This window comes from Polypterus senegalus, chromosome 6 (assembly GCF_016835505.1).
Source record: "Polypterus senegalus isolate Bchr_013 chromosome 6, ASM1683550v1, whole genome shotgun sequence".
Taxonomy (NCBI): Eukaryota; Metazoa; Chordata; class Cladistia; order Polypteriformes; family Polypteridae; genus Polypterus; species Polypterus senegalus.
In genome coordinates, this window is record NC_053159.1 from 31,191,972 (window position 1) to 31,213,190 (window position 21,219).

Below are 21,219 nucleotides of genomic sequence, written 5' to 3' on the forward strand. Positions count from 1 at the left end.
TGCCATCAACCACCGCTTCACAGTCCTGAACTGCAAAAGGCTCCTCCATCTGAAACTGTGTGGAAGTCCCCCGGCAGTGACGAGCAGTAAACAAAAAAACAGACAAAGTACAACACAACTGACATAAGAAGTACAAGGCAATAATATTTTTCTCATGTGGCAGTGCTACGATTTAACTCGTATTTTTTCCTTTACTGTTAGGGTTGCTCAGAGAGGTTGTTTCCATATAGTTGCTGATATTAAGCTTCATTAATCACTTGTCTACCCAGCAATTCTCATTCTCTAAAGATCAGCTGCTTCTTTGTAACTCAAATAATTGAAACCTTGAATTTAACAACATCCTCAGTTATAATTTTCAACCAGGGCTGGCTGATCCTTAAAAAATCTATAATCCAAGAACAACTTAAAAATAGCGAATTTGTTAGAAAAAAATTACTCAATACCTGAGGTAACTAAATCAGAAAGTGGGTTGGGGGTTGTTCGTGTGTCAGTGAAAGAGAGTTAGGTACATACCATCAAAGCCCTGGGGCTAGGGTGGGGGTTTGGATGTGTGTCCCCTCAGAGCTATTTTAGAGGATTCGTTTTTGTGGCGAACTGCTATAGCGCTGTCAGCCTGCGGTTGCTTCGGGACGCTCTTCTGCGTGTCATCCCGTCGGGTGAAATCCCAAAAGAGTTTAGAAACCTTACAGTGTGTAAAGCATGTTTTCATTTTGCTTCCGAGTGTAGTGACTCTTCAGGCAAAAGCAACTGTCATTGGATAGGTTCCTTGTTAAAGTCACAAAAAAAAAAGAAGATTCCAGTGAGCCAACAGATAGCAGTGATTCCGTTAGTGAAGAGTGAAAGTCGTCCTACACGATAACCCTCCTCTCTCTCGTCTCCCTCACACCAGCCATGACTCTTTTCAAAGGTAAAGTGTATTTTTACTTTATATTTTGTATTAATCATTTTTATATGAATAGTTTTGGATTGTGGAACGAATCTTTTGAGTTTCCATTATTTCTTATGGGGAAATTCGCTTTGATATGCAAGTGCTTTGGATTACAAGCACGTTTCCGGAACGAATTATGCTTGCAATCCAAGGCACCACTGTATATATTAAGTCAAAGCCCTCAGTCAGAAATACAAAATCCTAATCCAAGTACAAGGGACATAAACAGAGAATACAAAAGCACAAAAAAATTAAAAGACATGAAGTAGACAGAGATGAAGAGCACTGTGAGAACTAGCGAAGGCTGCAGGTGCCTTAAAGAATGACTGAGCACCTTAAACAAGTAATTTTGGAAAAAAGGGACCAGGACAGAATAGAAAAGATGAGGAAAGAGGAAACCCACAGGGACAAGAGGAAATTACAAACAAGAACAGTCTTAACAGATGGGGTAAATAGTAATAAACAGCAATAAGACTTCATGATCAGTGAAAGAAAACTGAAATAATACTTACATAGTAATGTGATCAAATATATCCACTGTAGGAAATATTTTTTGGCAAACAATGCAAAACAAGTCTTTAATTATGAATGAGAAGTTTACAGGCATGTGTGTTCGCTTGTCCTTGTAATTATTTATCAGCTAAACACTCAGCCAGCTGATCTGACATGCTGTATTAACTGAAAGAAGTCCTGCCAAGTGCTTTTTGAGAAACCGCTTTTGTCCTTCCAAGTTAATTTTTGACCTGCAAGTCGGGAAGTGTCTGAAGTTTGGATTTTTCTGTACATTCTGTCTCTCTACAGATAGAAAAGCCTGACCGAATTCTCCCATCTACTGAAAGGCTGAAGGAACTGTTGACAAAGAGATCTACAGTGGATATAAAAAGTCTACACAGCCCTGCCAAAAATCACTGATTTTATGTAATAAAAAAAAATGAAACCAAGATAAATCCTTTCAGAACTTATTCCACCTTTATTGCAAAATTGCTATACAAAGAAGGTGAAACTAAATTAGAACCTGTTTAGTGAAAACAGGAAAGACAAATCCTACAAAAACCTTTTTTGCATTATCGGAAAACGGACTGACAGGATTTGTCTTGGTTTAATTTTTTTATTACACAAAATCTATGATTTTTGGCAGGGGTGTGTAGACTTTTTATATCCACAGTAGATCTCTGTGTGTGAGAACTGTAGGTTCACGCCTGACCAACTCTGTGGCTTGTCAGTTCTTGAACCATCAGTTGGTTGTCCTTGCCACTGCCAAGGAAAGTAAGCCAGATAAAGATTGAGGTAGAACGAGAACGTAAGATGGTCCTGAATCTCCAATCTTCTATAGGCTGCTTTTATAACGGAGATGAGTCGGAGTACAGGAGGTTTATAGAGGACTTTTTTGTGGTGCAGGGAGAACCACCTGCAGCTGAATATCAGAAATATAAAAGAGCTGGTGTGGTGCAGAGCTACAGGTACCTGGGGATTCACAAAAAACAGCAACCTGAATGGGTCTGACAACACAATGGTAGTGTGCAGGAAGGGCCTGAACAGACTGGACTTGATAAGGAGACTCAGATCTTTTGATGTGTGCAGCAAACTGCTGGAAATGTTCTGTCAGTCCATTGTAGCCAGTAAGATGTTCTATACTGCAGTCTCCTGGGGAAGTAGCTTGATCTCAAAAGAAGCTACATTTTTCTTGGGCATCACTACAAACTACAAGGGGTAAGTAACATAAAAACATAATTTTTGGCTTGTTAAAGGTAGTTTTGACCAAACGTGCTATGCCCCTTTAATGGCACGCTTTCCTGACCATTTTTTAAATTAGGATAATGTCTGAACACATTTGGCAGTCATCTCCCTCTGAAATGTCTACATAACATCTGTGACCTTCCCTGTGCATGTTGTCTACATCTTACATAAGGTGCTTTCCCACCACAGAAACTTTTTTCAGGAACCAGAGACTTTTTAGAAACTTGGGAACTTTTGTAGCGTTCTCACTGTGGGAACTCAGGCCATTGTAGTACCTGGCAATATATTTTTTGCTGCTACTCCAGGGTATGAACTTTTCATTCAACCAGGAACTATTGTGTGATGGTCCTCGAGTGATCCCTGGTATTGCTTGGCTAAGCACAGACACTGATGCCACCTTACAAATCTGTTAGTAGCCTGGAAAATGACTGCCGTACTTTCCACTACAACCCTTCATGAATGCCTCCATGGTGTGCTGTGTCATGTACCACACTGAAGCAATAATCTCCCACATGGAGTTGTGATCGCTTCAAAGCAATAAAGTTGGGTTGGCCCCCCATGAAGTCCCAATTGTGCCGCACTTTGCACCGCTTCACACTGTTTCACACATCACATTTTTTGCCTAAAGTTTACAGTTCCTGTTGTGCATTGGGAATGCAACATATGACAGTGGCCTGGAAGCACATGAGACCCAGGGCCACCATTGTACAGAAAGTCATTATGCCAGTCACATGGTGCCCTACTCCTTTTGTGCACCACTGGCACAAAACTTTCATTAGCTGTGCATCATGTCATACTGCCACATTTTTTTCTTGTTTTTGACTATGAGATTTTTAACATTCTCAGACTTCTTCAGATGCTTTTTAACTCCCCTTACGATAGAGATCTTTATAAAAGTACTAATTAGAAAATAAAAACATAATTAATTAATTTGCACAAAACACCACAATTGTTTATTTGCAGTACCCTGTAATACACAATCTTCTCTTGTAATGTCAATATATCCTTGTGCTCTATAGTAGGTTAAGTGAAGCACCCTCAGAGACTGGTATGAAGGCAGCTCCACCAAAACCTCCAGAGAGATAGTTCTGGGGTCCAACTGGCAGTTACTATGCAGACAGCAAGAAGCCCTTATGGGGGGCTGGATGCTAAAAACATGACCATGGATCAGTGGTACAGCATTGCCAGGGTCTGCCTTGCACTGTGTTTCCCTCTGATCCAGGCATTACTACTGGATAAGGGTATAGACTTCAAAGAGCTCAAACGTTAAGTTGTGAGCTAAGTGAATGGGTCACAGGCATGGACCTGGTCAACAAAAACTGACAGTCTGTGGCTGTTCTGAGTTTTTCTGAGTCGCTGCACTTTGTTAGACAGAGAGAACCCTTCGTTTAATTAAGCCAATGGGGCCAATTGGGGTTTTATTTATTCATTTTACAGTGCCTAAAAAAAGTATTCATTGCCTTGGACATTTTCACATTTTATTGCTATACAAAGTGGATTTAATTTGGCTTTTTAGACACTGATCAACAGAAAATGACTCTTTAATGTCAAAGTGAAAACTCTGCAGTAGTCCAATGAAGGCAGATATTTTATAGGCACTGTTAACTTTGCATATCTCCTCTTTATTTACAAAACCCCTTTATATTTAATAGATTTCACTTCAGAGGCATCCCTCTTGCACAGTCCATGAACACTCCAAAGCACGTTGTCGGCATAGGAGGCTATGGATTTAATATGGGTCAATACTGTCACTCAGTTACACATTTTAGGCTAAATAATGTGCTGCTATTACAATGAATACACAAGAAGTAATTTTTTTTTCAGACAGTTTACTTTATTATGAAAAAATTTAAAAATATAATCTTAAGCTTTTGATGAGATTAATGCAGGAAGGGTTTACTGTCAAAGTGATCTGAACTTTTAACTGGAAGGCAGTCCTTTTCTCAGTAATGTAGAGAGATAACTCCCAAGCTCTTCGTCCTGTAAAAAGACCATTTTAAAAAATTGTTTAATTTCCACTAGCTAGATTTCTGGAAAAATTTCCTAATATAATTAAAACATTAAAAAAAAGTTAATTGGCATTCACAACCGATATAGAAATATAGATCAAGTAAGAAACAATTGAGTATCCTTAGAATTTCCAGAAATTAAGAGATGATGCCCACAAACGATAAACCATGCATACAGTCTAAAATAAAATGTTAATACATGAATTATGAGTGTACAGTGAAATAACTATCATTTGTTCCCACCGTGAGACTGTAACACAGTAGGTATAAGAATGCTAACCCATTAAAGCAGAAATTGATTCAGTAAACTGTCCTTTTGTAGAAAAGTAATGAATCCCCCCTACACCAAATGTGCAAAATCCTTCCATCATATCCCATGCTTTTCTGTGCTTAAGCCAGTGCTACTCTCACCTTGGCATAACACCCTCAGTAACTTGATAAGCCTTATTAAAGCACTCATGTGGTAAAAAGAGGATATACTATAGTATATATTCGCATAATACTGTAAGTTGGGCTTTGAAACCCAAAAAATCAGTCATAAAATCAGACCCCAACTTATACACTTGTTCAAAAATACGATAATTATTATTATTTTTTTTTTTTACATCTTCTTGCCTCCTCCAAGCCCGCATCAGTTTCTGAACTGAATTTTGTTGCAGCAGCGCAGTTGCCAATTTCTTTCACCACTTCAATGACTTTTAATTTAAAAACCAGCTTTATATTTTCTTCTTATCGAACACTCCGTCGTAGATAAGGGATGCTCTTACGGTAAAGGTGTATGAGGGTGTGAGATACAAAAAAACACAAATCAGTGCAAACGTCGCTTCAAAATAGTTTGGGTATTACCGTGTGGTCACGTAGGCACAATACATAGAAAAAAAAGGCAGTGTGCTCCATGATTACATATCATAATCTCTTGGACCAATAGCACGAGTTTTCTGCATTCGACTTATACGACTGACATTATAAAATACCGTAAGTTATACGGTAAAATCAACTCCTGACTTATCAGCGGGAGAACGTAAACGCGAGTATATACGGTACATAATATGTTCTGGTGGTACTGTCCTCCTGAGAAAAGTAAAGTACTTATTTATTCACTGTCTATCTAAAAATAAAATATCTCCTGTCTAAACATTGGCTAGTTCTTTTGTAAATCACACACAATAGATAATGTCAAACAATTACAATGGTTATAAAACTCTGAATTTGCGGAAGCCACCCTTATTATGAGTGCTCATAAAAAAGCAAACGATTTACGTCTTGAGGAAGAAGTACATAATAAACAAGAACAATTGCATCAAATATTTGAATGTGTGCTTCAATTTAAATGTTTACGGTCTTCATGTCCATCTGATCATTTTTGCTGAAGACACCTATTGGTTTACTATTTTTCATAAGGACATAATTTCCTGCAAGAATGGACTAAAAACAAGCGGTTTTTCAAGTTTAGACGACCAAAATAAATATAAACTAGACATCAAGATGAGTCATATGATATGTGGCGGTTTTCTCGTACTGGTGAGTCAGGCGGCACTGAGAAAAAAGTGATTTTCATTGTGTTCATGAGCAATTCTCATGGAGACAAAACTTTGATAAGGACAAGTGTATAAAAATTTTGAAAGTGAATTGTGATAATAAGCGTGTTTGTGTGAAACACGGCGATATTTGCATTAAAGCTGTGTTATCAAGATGTACTACTAAGTAGTGTTGATCAATGAACTTTGCAAAAGCATTTTTTGCAGTAAATATTCTCTGTTCATTGTTGACTTTGTTTGCAGAATATTTGACTTAGATGAGCTTTTATTACCAGTGTGCCCCATGATGCTTTGCAAGGTCAGTATGACATAACAGAGCTGTAGAAGTGAATGTTTTAAATGGGTCAGCTCCCTGAGGATATAACGCTGATCCTAGTAGTGGACTAAACATTTGCAGAAAACACTGGAATAGATTTAAACAGAAAATGCGCATACAGGAGGAAACTAGAAGTATGTCAGTGTATTCCTGTCTTAAAGGTAATGTCTTTATGTATGAATTTGTATGTGACCTGTGTGTATTACGTAATAGTATTAAATTACCCAGAGTGCTACGCAGTTGATGCAAACAGAAATAAGTTAAGAATCCACGTATTTTAGTGTTATGCTCATTTGGTAGCAATAAAAGTCAATGACCAAGCATGTTTTTGGGGTAATGGTACCAAAACAAACTGTACTTTTCAGTTTGACAGAGGTGAGTACTTGCTATTGTATCTATTGGGGTCAAGCCTTAGTCAGTTCATGCTTTGTGTCCGCAAGAAATTTTACTGTTCTGATATTTAATTCTATTAATTTTATCACAGGAAGAACACAGTGTTGCAGTTCTTATAACTGCACAACTCAGGTCACATATTTGGCGAAAGTAATCATTGGCATCTGTTTCCTTAGCTGTCGGGGACACTTAAAAGGCCACTGCACCATTATAGTCCACTAAAAACTATGAAGGTTCTGAATATTTCTGTGATTTTGTTGAACTCAAAGGAAAACTAACTTAGTGGGGTTCACTCAACATTACTACTGAGACAACATAAAGGGAAAATATCAAACGTCAATGCGGTCTCATGACAGGGTCAGCTATTATGCTTCCGCAATCTGAAGAGTGAGAGTAAAGCTGATTAGGTGTGCTGGTTTTTGTGATGCTTCCCACCAACTGCAATAAGGATGTCCTTGGACGCTCAGTCCAGGGTGTCCTTACTAGTGGTTATGAAAGAAACAGTAAAGTAGAAGTTAAGAAACTTGAGTAAAGCAAATGTAAACAGGCCCATTGGATGTATTTAAGAAATAATACCCAAAATAAAAGAAAATGATACTTTTTGAGTAATACTTCCGCCACAACTACAAATGAAAATGATAAAGCTGATAAGACTGAACAACTCCAGTTACAATGATTAAGTGTAACAGATGAAGCAAAAAATGAATGTTTAAAAAAGTGGAGAATCCAATCTGGACCACGAAAAACATAAAACGTGAGTTGTGCTGATATTTTCAACTTATTTCTGCTAAATGACTTTGTATTATACATTTTAGCAGTAATCTTTTTAAATCATGTACCTGATAAGTCCAAGAAACCAACAAGATTTTTGTAGATGGGTCTTCGGAAGCTGTGGAAACTTTAATGAGAATGGATTCCACCATCAAAGTGCCGTCAGGAAGGTGCTGGATAGAGGAATCTTTCAGTACTCTGGTTATGAAAAAAGAAATACAGTAAATACATACTGGAAGTTCTAGACATTCCCTTCCCATTGCTAACAGATGTATATAGTAGTGCCAAAAAAGTCTGTAAAACCTTCAGAATTTTTTGAACTTCTGCCGAAATTTGAAATAACATGCGGCAAGTCATAAAGTAGATAAAGAAAACAAAATGTAACAAAGAGCACCCATAATGCTGTACTGTTTCACTTATACAGTATATTGATCAAAATAATCCAACATTAAATATCTTGGTCAGAAATAGTATGTGAACCTCTAGGATTATCACTCATTTAAGGGGTTAATAAGAGTCAGGAGTGTCAATCAATCAGATGACAATCTGATGCTAGAGTGTATGCCAACTACCTGAGTCTTCAGTATCAAAGTCCAGTGTTCACTACACTGGTTTGTGATTGCAGTGTATGCCATGTCTCAGTCAAATAAGATTTCTAAAAACCTTATGAAACAGAGTTGTTATTCCTCATCAGCCTAAACAAATTTACTAAACAAGTTCTAAATACTTTGGTCTTCACTGTTTTACTGTCAGTCAGGCAGTATACAAATGGACAAAATCCTCTGCTCGCAAGGAGTGGTCATACAACAAAAAACACTTTTAATAGCAATGTGTATGACATTCTGGGAGATTACAAAAAAAGTGTTAATGTTTAAGGATATTTAGGCCTCTCTTGCACTGGGTAATGCCAGTGTTAATGAGTCCACCATCAAGCAAACACTGAGCAATAGTGTGCATAGGAGGAAAGAGAGCGGAAACCACTGCCCCCAAGGAAAACACTGCTGCCTGTTTTGGGTTTGCTAAACTACTGACTACTGGAAGAATGTTCTGTGGATGGATGAGTTTAAAATAGAGGTTTTGGCTTAAATAACAAACAGTATATTTGGCAGAAATCACATACTGCATTCCAACATAAGAATTTGATCCCAAACATAAAATACAGTGTTGGCAATTTCATGTTTTTTTGCTGCCAGGGGATCAGAATGGCTTGCCATCATTGACTGAACTGTGAACTCTGGATTGTACCAGAAAATTCTACAGGAGAATTTTAGGGTATCTATCTGTGATCTATAGCTCTACAGAAGTCGGGCCTTGCAGCAGGACAGTAAACCAAAATACAAAAGTCAATCTACCAAAGAATGGTTGAGACTGAATAAATTTCACATTTTTGAAGAGCTGGGACAAAGTCTAGATCATAACCCAATAGAAATGACTTGCAGGACTTGAAATGGGGAAGTGAAATGGAGGACTGACTGACAGCTTCCGTAAATGTCTGCAGTTTTTTGTGCTCAAGGGGGGGTCATACCAGTTACTGAAAGTAAAGGTTCTGATACATTTACTGGTAAGCCATTTAATATTGGAACATTTGATCAATCCAGGAAAAAAGTATTACATTGTTTGTTTTACTCTGTTATTTTATTTATTTGTATGTCTTTACGATAGCATTTTAGATCAAATTTATGTAGAAAAACTGTGAAAGGTCCACGAATCTTCAAGCATGACTGTAGGTAACAGAGCAAGTGTCTGTACTATCTTAAACAGAACAAATGAGTTTTACAAAAAGTCAAAAATAATTAATTATAGTATTTTGATTCAGATTTCCAATGCAGACACATTAATTAAAAATTACATAGCATTCAAATTTTTTTTTTTTTTCCATAGACTTACGTTTTCAGATGGCTGTAGATTTTATTCAGTGTGTCTTGTTCTGAATGAGGGTCTTGAATGTGAACTCTGCAAGTAAACCTCAGGTGATGTTCAACCAGACCCAACTCTTTGAGTGCCTGCTCAGAGGAGACTAGACGGAGACTCTAAAAACAGTGTATAGTGTCTTCATGTTAATATTTTTAAATTGTTTTTATATCTGCCTAACTAACTCTAAATCTATGAGAAGTAATCTTTTGTAAGTAAGCGCCAGCTAGCAATAATATACTGCCTAGATAAACTTAGAAAAAAACATTTTAATACAGTTTTTACTTTAAGTCTTTAGAGCCTGCCAATTTCTTTGAAACTACGTTTTGAGCAAATAATTTATTTCTTAATCTGGGTATTTAAAATAAAGTCCAAGATTTTGATGCTCCTCTTTGCTTACTCTTACCAAGGATGCCAATTTGTTTTGGCAGAAACTCAATATCATTTTCTGAATCTCTATTTTATATATATATATATATTATTATAATGGGTAAGAATATAGGCAAAAGGCACAGATGACAAATCAAAATAACAGTAAAATTAAAGCTTTTTCATCATTAAAGGTTTTAACAAAAATTTGAGGTTGTAGGTTCAAACAGCTACTGACATTGGGTGACTATGAGCAAGCCATTTCACCTGCCTGTGCTCCAAATGGAAAAAGAAAAGAAATGTAACCAACTTTATCTCAAATGTTGTAAGTCACCCTGGATAAAGGTGTCAGCCAAATAATTAACAATATACAGCTTTAGAGGTGGGTGCCCTCCCTGACGCCAACCTTCTCTATTTATCCAAGCTTGGGACCAAGTTGGGCCAGTTTGCATCCTTGGTGGCTAGAGTAAACAGTAAAATGTAAGTATCGTTTATACTCGCGTATAAGTTGGGTCTTGAAACCTGAAAAAAACTGTGCAAATGTTGCTTTGGAATAGTTTGAGTACCGTGTGGTCACGCAGGCACAATACATAGAAAAAAATGGCCATGTGCTCTGTGGTTACTCTCTCAGGTGGGCCTTAGCATATCATAATCTCTTGGACCAATACCATGAGTTTTCTGCATTCGACTTATACGACTGACATTATAAAATACCGGAAATTATACAGTAAAATCAAGCCCTGCCTTATCCGCAGGATAACTTAAATGCGAGTATGTACGATATCTGAACTAATTATAATTCCTGATGGAAATGCTTTGGAAGCTCATTTTCAGCAGAGGTGTTGGATAATAAAATGCAAACTGAATAATAGCAAAGCTGATGTCTTCATATTCTTCCTACTGGGCATATTCTAATTCTCCTTCAAGACAGCTTATTATAGTTTTCCCTGTAAGACACTGTACACTATGGAGAAAACCAAATGTCAGAAGAATTCTAGTTAAATACCTTGACAATTAGGACCTGAGCAAGGAAAACAAAATGCAACATACTTTACTTTTAGCACAATAACACGACAAATTCATAATTTAAAACAAATCAACAGTTATTTCAGACACTGCAAAATTTCTTCTAGTGGCATTTATTGCAGGTTGTATTGGTCAAATTCTGAGCATCTGAGCTACAAAAAGATATGTCACAAGTTCAAATCCTGTCAGGGTCTTTAGGTATACTCTTGTGTTTAAATTGCCAAAAGGTAAATTGGAATGTAACATTAATCAACTAGTCAACTGCATCCTGAGGAGTTAGTCATAAAATAAAATGAAACTATACTTGCTGCAGGCTGGAGCTCACACAGATTTGCATGGGAGAAACCAAATTATGACTTACGTTGTCTTTCATTATCAAGGTACCATGCATTATTCTGGGCTTCTTCGGGTCTGGTAAGGCACCTACAATGCAAAGTTGAAATATTCTAGAATTACTTAATATACTCATCATACTTTAGAAGATATCATACTGTACATGCAAGAAACAAATTGCTTTGGACAAAGAACATACATCAATAAACGTAAATATAATATTGAATGTGGCAAAGTCATGGGATATTTCAGAAGAATTAAACTCCTAAACCTTTATTCGAAACAAGATTAAAACATTAAGTCCTTGAAGACTGCTCTTTAGAATTCATAAAGTCAAATTTTCCAGCGCAGCTTAGAAGAGAGCTCAAAATCATGGAATAGACGCACTATAATCAATGTCAAAGAGTTTTGACTATAACCCTGCAGTAGCCAGCATACTTAAAGACAAAGATCCAAGTTTTCACACAACAGTAGCAGCTCACAGATCTACAAACTGGGCAAAACTGTTAATGGCCTTAAACCCCCAACATGTTTTGCATGTACAGAGAACCAAGAAGAGGTTTGTCAGAAGTGTAAATTCATGACATATTGTTATTAAGAAGTTGCATGTGTTGCAGAGATACACTTGAAAACTGTCTACATTAATTATGCATCAACCACTGTGTACATGAAGTGTGTATATAACCGATTTATACTGCCATATAAACATAGCACAGAGACCTATTCAACAAAATTACTACAAGATAATGTAAAAAGAAATAATCAAATTTATATTTATAAAAAAAAAAAAAAATTAAAAAAAAATGTGAGAACACAATCTTCCTTCTTCATATTTATTCAGATATATTTTACCCAGGAACTGATTACTACATGTAAGCACATTTAACATACATTTAAAATGTAATTACATATGTAACTAAATGTGTGTTGACTGCAAATTTTAATAACAGCTCAGAACAAAATACATTTTGAAACACACTCAAAACGTTGAAACACAGTCTTCAGCACTGTTGTCTAAAAATATTCTGTACAGCATTAAAAACAAATTGAAAGTCTCTGAAAACTGCAGATGTATCATCGTGGTCTATCACTAGCTTCTGCAAAAGTGTCAAATGCTTTTAATTGGTGCTGCTGACAAAATGACTTTCTGTGTAATTTTTTTGTGGTCTTTTGAGATCTAACGTCCTCTGAATCCATCATGTGCTTGATACTGCAGGGATAGTTTGGGTCAATTTGACCCAGAAGAGCATTAAACAAGGTCATCAAGTGGATGTTTGATTGGACAGAATTATTTGATCAACAACTTAATAAGTTTCTAGGCAGATATAATTTTTGTACATCCAGTATGTAATGAGGCTAACCCTGCATTTGCACAAAGATGGCAACACAGGGTCATGTCTTAATGTTTTTCAAAATACATATTTTTGCAGCAAATTGCCTAAAAAGATAAATCTCCACTTCTTACCAATACTAAGTAGCAGTAGTTTGAGGTAACGTTTTAAATAATGTTGATATCTTTACTAACCACAAGCTTCGGGTGCAGTATGGGTTGCTCCAGCACTCTAAACCTTTCCTGGCCTGGCTGTTTAGGTTTTTCAATATTTTGTAAACTAGGCCTAATGTTTTAAAAGGAGAGATTATGCCTCAGAATGTAGAATACAAAAAGTTAAAATGTACATAAGGCACATTCTAAGTTATTTAGCAACACAAAGCCAAGCTAAATTGCACATTATGCACCTTTATTAACAGTGTAGGTGGTAAATGATTTGTTAATTTTCCAAATTTTAAACGGAAGTACTTTCAAAACTGAAAATACTTCACTGGTGAGACTCCACAAGTGATATTACCAAACATGCAATGCCTGACAGATGAAGAGTGGGTTATAGTATGGTGTTCTGAGTGTGGACATGAATGAGGTCTTTTTATGATATCCATATCTGCTATAAACACATTGTTCCACTTTACAGAATGGGCATTGTGGTAGTGTGTCAGGAGAAAATGGTTATTCTAAAACAACCAAAAAAAACTCTGTTATGTGTTAAAGCCATGAAGACTTTGGAATGACTTCGGTTAGAAGGTGTTGTGTGAAGATTTTACCATTTCATAAACAAAGTGTCATCATTCATTAGCATTGTAAATCTGCCTAATTCACAGAAAAATGAGAAACAAAATAACCAGATTGAAAATGAAAAAAAAAGCACTAAATCCTTTTGTCAAAAAATTACTACAAGGTAAGAAAATGACTATAAAACTGGAGTTCTGAATGAACAGCAACCCAATCATCGTCTTTGTTTTTCCTGCCTTTAGTATTTCTCCCTTTATAATACAGCTTAGTCTTTTTCTCTGGATTCATTAACTTAACTTTATTTTCTCTCTCTGTCTCTGACAATTTGAAATTCTTGATTTACTGTTTCATCCTTTCAGTTTCTCTTTACTTTTTCCTTAACTCACCAATCTAGCTTTTTCCGTTTCCATGGTATACATCTGAATAATCAGATGTAGTACTTCATCTTAATATATTAGTCCATATCTTTATTCATCTTTCTTGGTCATAAGCATCTTTTTTTAGAAATCCGCTGTAATAAACCCAATTTGTATTGCACTTTTATCACAAATTGATTAGATTATGGAGAATTCAGGTAGTTTAAGGTGTAAGAAATATTAAAAGTTTTTCTGTGAAGGGGTTTAACTATTTCCATCAATTTGATGGATCAGGCAGTATTACTATGAAACAACAAAGCAGAAATCATTATGTCACACACCTCTCCTCTTAGAGGCTTCATGAAGGTTAAGAACCATATTATCATAGTACTTGGTCCTAGGTTTTGCCCACTGATAGATAATGCAGATGAAACACATTTAGCAATAAAAGGAGTAAATGCATATTTAAGACTTTTACCAGAGGTAATAAGTTGGCATTCACTATACACAGTTCTATATGAGAGGATATACTGTACATATATACAAACATGATGCTGATGTTTAATAAAACAACACAGTAGCATACCAGGCACGGAATCCCTTTTCAGCAAACTCAATGAAATATCAACAGGGATGTTTGGGTTGGTAGTTATCGTTGTTGTTTCTCCATTGGCCGGCATGTAACAGTTAACACCTGTTAAATTTAAACATATTAAATTAACATTGAACAGAGTGAAAGCTGCAAAGCTTAGTTTAGTATATGTATTTTAACTTTACCTATAAGGGGTGGTTGTTTCTCTCTCTTCATTTTATATTACTTCTTAGAAACAACATATCACAGATGAAGGAAATGAACATAGAAAGAAAGCATCCTCATAAAGTATCAAGCCCTAGAATAATGACTTCTTTTTTATTGTTTCTAGTTAACACTATCCAGGTATTTATGGTAAGATATACAACCTTACAGTTAAAGTGGCCAAATGTTAACAGCTGTCAAAATTTAAGTTCAAGGTTATTTTCACACAAATGTCTCCCACAATAGTGAATATTATAAATAACTGACAATGAATACACTGCCATACAATTAACACTACATCATTAGTTAAAGCAGCACAGGGGTGATTAGACTGATCTAATATGAAACAAATATTTGGAATATAGTATTGATTAATGTATTTAAACTGCATCTTACTCACTGTAATGTGATATATAAAATCAATAAAATTAAATAAAACCGGCATAATATGCAACTACAGAATCTGGTAAGCACAGATGGAGCCTTCTAGACTTTTTTGGATGTCTAAGGGAGAAAAGATGTTGGTGGGCCACCTTGATAATAGCCAATATGTGCTGTGCCCACCTTAGGTTATTCAAAGCTGCTGACCCCCCCTCTCTCTCTCTCTCTTCACAGGCAATTTTGGTCTGCTTCCTGTGAAGTCCAAGCTACAGTTAGAAAATAGAACGAACCTTAACAAAACTGATAATGTAATTTCTCAATGGAGTCTCCACCCTTCTCAATGCACTTGTGCCACCGGTGTGAAAGTGCCTGAATTACAGCAGAATAAAAAGAAGGTCACCTGCCACACTTGCATTAATGACTTTAGTGTTTGAGCAGTCTCAAGAAGTAGATGGTTGCTGGACTTCAGCAACTGCAGTCAGTTTTTAAAGTTGTGCAGATATCAGGGCTGGTCAACCTTCGGCAGCTTACCTGACTTTGCCACCGTACTTCACAATTCTTTCAAATTTTCTGCCGACTTCAATTATTATATGGAATAGCAGACACATTTACAATTCGACTCATGTTAAGTGTGATTGCTGTCCATCTCCGAATGTGGCCTGTGTGATCCATCACCATCACACCTGTTTTTAATGTGATCTAGTGGCATTTGATCATGACCCACGTTAAAGCAAATGTGAACAGAGGTACTTGGCTTTAGCTACAAATTCTGAAATGCATCCAGACTGCCCCTCTCACTTGATTTTATGCACTGAATAATTTATTCAGTTAATGTTAATTTCAGTGCATTGGCTACTGGTAACTTTTCTAAAACACTGCAATGTCCAAGAAAAGAGCAGTTCATAAAACAGTTTAACAGAGACATGATTATATGATTGTGATGATCAGAGAGGTACCTGTGTATATTGTTTGTAAAGAAAATACGGAAATAGTTGTTTGTTGATTAATACCAGCCCACGTTGGGCATATAAAGTGTACCTTTTGCCTTCAGTAAAATTGAGTTTGACACCCCTGTTGTAATTTGTACTGTACAAGTAGGGAGTTTCATGTTTCTCAACAACTTATTCTTTTAAGGGAAAAATGGAGTGGGTGTGCTCTCGTGGTATTTTAAGCAAAATTGTTTCTCTTACTCTTGAGAGGAAATTTTACTGCAATTTCACAACATTAAGTTTGATTCACTTGAATATCCTCAGCTAATTCTGCATAGATACAGGTATATATCACATGTAAGATTCTAAATCCCTCCAATCACCAAAGTCTTTGCTACTAAATAAAATCCTAACAGAAGAAAACAACATTTACATGTACTGTCTATTTAATGATAATTGTGACCTGGTATTTAGAAAAAAGCATTATTTGGTTTGAATCTTTAAAAATACCAAAATAATTATAGGTGTTATGCACTGTGAAAGTCCCTTTAAAACTGTGCATAAAGCAACACAAACTTCAGGATGAAAAAAAAAGTGCATTGTATTTAGTGTGCCCTTACTACAGTTCTCATCTACCTTAATAAAAGGATAAGTGTTTGTGTGTCTGTGCATCTGTGTGTTCACTGGTTGCTGTGTCTCTGTTATATGTCATTTGCTACAGGACTCATAAAAGATTATGGTTATGTTTGTTTGTGTCATCTGTTGGAATGAAAAATTAAATGCATTGTATTATTACATACATTTCAAGATAAGAGTAGAGTAGATGGTGCTCTGAAAATTGTTAATGCTGAATATGTTCAACAAAGAGGAATTGTTAGACGGTCAGAAATCAGCTTATTCACCTTAATAAAAGGAGAGGTGTCTGGGCAGCTGTGTATCTCTCCAGCTGCTTGGGGTTAGGAAGAAAAAAATGTAAAAATAGCCAAAACATTTAGAACAAGGGTCAAATAATAATAAAAAAATAATACAAATGCCAAATATGGACTTAAAAAAAAAAAAACACCAGGTCTTATCCGCCTATTCTGTTGTCCAACATTATATACCTGGCAGAGCAAGCATGGTAGCGACTTTCTTGCACCTACTTGAGCCATGTAAATAAAGTTTATAGCTGTCATGCTAATGACTAATAAGTTGAAGTAGTTGGCAATAGATGAGTGAAAAGAACAATAAATCACTGTCCATTTCGGGAAACTGACTTTTTAAACTAAAGCCCCAACACGACTAGGCTAGATTTGCTAATTCATACTTATGCAGTACTGATCATCGCCTTCCAACAAAACAGTCTGTTATTTGAGTGGTCAAATTAATGAATGATGTTGAGAGGAAGTGGTGAAAATAGACGGCTCTATCTGAATAGGAAAAGGCCGAAGTGAGGGAAAGGGATCAGGTGTGTATACATCCCATGTATCAAATAAAAGATTTCAACCCATCTTAGACGGGTAGCACAGCTACTAAAGCCATAAACATGTTAAAAAATGTAAATATATTAAAGAAATGTGCAATATACACAAATATAACATTACTTGCTAAGTACAAATTAATATCTAGAAATTGAAAACATAAGTGGGTGGCACGGTGGCGCAGTGGTAGCACTGCTGCCTCGCAGATATGAGACCCGGGTTCGCTTCCCGGGTCCTCCCTGTGGAGTTTGCATGTTCTCCCGTGTCTGCGTGGGTTTCCTCCGGGTGCTCCGGTTTCCTCCCACAGTCCAAAGACATGCAGGTTAGGTGGATTGGCGATTCTACATTGGCCCTAGTGTGTGGTTGGTGTGTGGGTGTGTTTGTGTGTGTCCTGTGGTGGGTTGGCACCCTGCCCAGGATTGGTTCCTGCCTTGTGCCCTGTGTTGGCTGGGATTGGTTCCAGCAGACCCCCATGACCCTGTATTCGGATTCAGCGGTTTGGAAAATGGATGGATGGAAAACATAAGTATAACAAAACAAATACAATTCTGTATTATACTAATGAAATGCTGTACTATAATTAAGAAACTATTCCTGTTATTAAATACAAATATTATCTAAAAGAAAATGCACCAACCATCAGTTTTTAAAATTCTTTTTTTCTGTTATAGAATTTCATTAAGCCATTAAAAGCAAAAATCAACCCTAGAAAAGGCCGTAATATGTAATATGAAACAAAATTCTGGTGGCATCAGTGATTTTGATTTCTTACTACGGTGCATCTGGAAAGTATTCACAGCGCATCACTTTTTCCACATTTTGTTATGTTACAGCCTTATTCCAAAATTGATTGAATTAATTTTTTTCCTCAGAATTCTACACACAACACCCCATAATGACAACGTGAAGTTTACTTGAGATTTTTGCAAATTTATTAAAAATAAAAAAAATTGAGAAAGCACATGTACAAGTATTCGATGCACCTTTGGCAGCAATTACTGCCTCAAGTCTTTTTGAATATGATGCCACAAGCTTGGCACACCTATCCTTGGCCACTGTATATGTTACTGGAATGGCTTGTTATCAATTTGAATTTGAAATAAAGTAAATATTCAAATCAGAATTTTTAAAAATCTTCTCCTTCATAGGAGTCTTGTCATCATGACAGTTTCTAAATAAATTGACATGATTTCATGACTGTAACCTCAAGTATGGGTATCTCTCCAACTGCATGAAATCCATTGTTTGCCAATTTCTAGTATCCACTGGTTTCCCCGCTATACAAGGTAAAGAATGATTGACATTTTAAGAATCACTGAACTACAAGACATGAAGAAAAGCCACATATCCTGTATAAACAGTAAGTTGCCATTAATCAGAATCATGATTAAAATCGCATCATCATTATTTTAGATATTCTGTGCATCATCTTTATTTTATTTCACATACAGACTCCAGCTCAGCTGTTATTGTATGGTATGACTGATCAAGACTGCAAAGGCATCAAACTGCAATTGAAAAGGTACAAAAGATCTGGCTAAGCCTCTTAAATAAACTTAACATAAAAATGCACTTACTGAATTCTTGTTCAATTTTCTGTTTTAGAAACTCCATTTTCTTAGCTTCTCCATGGACCAAAAGAACATTTCGTGGCTCAGCCATACGAACGAGCTGCATTATCCCTTTGGCATCCGCATGAGCACTGAATGACATGTACTCCACCTGCATCTTTACCTCCAGCTAAAGGGCAAGGATGATATTACATCAGAGTTTTAAGTACGTTAGACACAAAGATGTTATTGACTTCTACACAACACCATGGTTTTTGTTTGATTTTGGCTTCAGATCTTGCAGAATCACCACACAGACACTGCCCTTCTGGACTGAAAAAAGAAGTAACAGTGTTGGTATGCAAAGTTTTACAATTTTAAGTTTAGTGTCCACTATATTTAGTCAGTGTATCTGTAGACTTCAAAAGTTGTTTTTTTTCCCCCCGTTTCCTCAAATTAAGACTACAATTGTCAATGGTACATCTAGGCCAGTGTTTCTCTGAACTTTAACCGAGATAATGAAATTCACAGCAATGTCATTATTTCAGACACCTTTACATGTGTATCAAATACACATGCATTACAGGGTCACATGTTTAGCATTAAAAATTTAAAACAAATAAAATAACTACATTTTTATTTATTCTTACTAAATTGTTACTTAACATAATGCCATATTCTCATAATTATGTAGCAAAATGTGCAACAGTGAACATTTCAACATGTCACTCCTGTTTCTTTTTACTATTTTTCAAATGTTAGCATTTAACTGGACTAAACCTGATTATAAATTATAGTTCAAACATAGTCCTGTATATAACATACTGTAATTTGATAAGTCTGCAACTGACCAGCATTTGTGGTCTTTATGCAAGTTATTCCTGGAGCTAAGTATATGGACTGCAAAGAGCAATTACTGGGTGCTGGAGCCTATTATTTGAGTTACTCTTACGGTTCTCATGTAAAGAAACATTCCTTTGTACTAATTTGATTTGTGTCCTAAATGGAGCAATAATAATATAACTTAAGGGTTATATTTTGATGCCAGCTACAATAGCATTGAAGACATACAGTCCATGGTGTTCAAGAACTGTCTGGTATTTTTAACACATTAACACTCCCAAACCACAGTTATATTGAAAAGCCAAGAGTCTACCATAATGTCTCATAACAAATTGCTGTAACACAGATCTGCCTCAGAAATGCACTACAGATCTCCCAAAAGTCTATCCAATAAACATTGAAATAAAAAAAATTGTATTTATTTATTGTAATTGCCAAAATGTACTATATATTGAAATCAAACTTAAGAACAATTCTCTGAAAATAACTAATTGCTCTTGAATATGACTATAAAAAAAAAAGGTGTGTTTAATTTTTTATATATTAGATTTCCACCTAATGAAAATATCTCTCTATTATAAAAGAAAATCTTGAGACGAGACAAGATAATTGGCAAGAGGTTTTTTTAAGTTGGTCTCAACCATTTCCGGTTGACGGCCCATGGCCACGGTCCTCTCACCTCTCATTCGTGTCAATGCTTTTGTCAGACACGCTTCCTGTGCTCTCAGCTCTTTATGTTTTTATAAGTTGTTTATGAAAAGTCGTCAGTTTCATCCTTTAAAGAAGCTTTTTTGGACAGTATTTTTATACATACAATCTATTTGTTTCTTTCGTTGTAGTCCTTTTCTGGACAATAATTTTATAGATTCTAGATGACACGTCAACGACTAAGCGAAGAAGAAAGGGCAGCGTTTCGAAAAGAGGCCCAAAAGCACTGGAGAGAAAAGAGTTCCAAAAAGAACAATAATCATCTAAGTGCAAATTTGGAAAATAAGGAAAGTAATAATCAGCCTGGACCAAGTGGAACTGAAAACCTAGCAGGTCCAAGCGGGGTCAGAAATAAAAGACAAAGAGTAGAAGACAAAGTAGAATGTCATAAAGAGGTTCAAAAACGTTGGCACAATACACATGCAGAGCAGGCTAGAGATTCTAAAAGCAGAGAGAGCACCGAGAAACGATGAAGTCAAACGAATGCAAAAATTGTTGATCGGTTACAGGGCAAATTGATTAAATGTGTATCAATAAACTATGCTGAAAAAGTTGGTGGTGATGGTGCGGAGGATGAAAACATCAACTTACAATATCCCGTAGAATATCTACAACCGTTAAAACCATCCGGTCTTCCACTGGTCGAATTACTGTTGAAAGAAGGATGTATCGTAATGTTATTGCGTAATTTATATCTGAGTGATGGGCTATGCAATGGGACAAGATTAGTTGTATTGAAAATTGGTCGAACAATTCTAACATGTAAAATTTTAACAGGCGACAAGAAAGGTAATGTGGTA

The 21,219-nt window shown here is 36.1% G+C and overlaps 1 protein-coding gene across 1 annotated transcript in view; it reads right to left on the reverse strand.

Moving 5' to 3' along the window:
* Positions 1-4,477: 4,477 nt before the first annotated feature.
* ints11 (integrator complex subunit 11) overlaps positions 4,478-21,219 on the reverse strand; it is a 39,913-nt gene continuing 23,171 nt past the window's right edge. Inside the window, exons 12-17 of the mRNA XM_039755749.1 lie at positions 18,896-19,058; positions 14,339-14,446; positions 11,360-11,421; positions 9,580-9,722; positions 7,761-7,890; positions 4,478-4,645 (exon numbers count right to left, since the gene is read on the reverse strand). Of these exons, the coding sequence (XP_039611683.1) occupies positions 4,586-4,645; positions 7,761-7,890; positions 9,580-9,722; positions 11,360-11,421; positions 14,339-14,446; positions 18,896-19,058 (666 nt within the window). The 3' untranslated portion in view covers positions 4,478-4,585. The remainder of the gene's footprint in view (positions 4,646-7,760; positions 7,891-9,579; positions 9,723-11,359; positions 11,422-14,338; positions 14,447-18,895; positions 19,059-21,219) is intronic.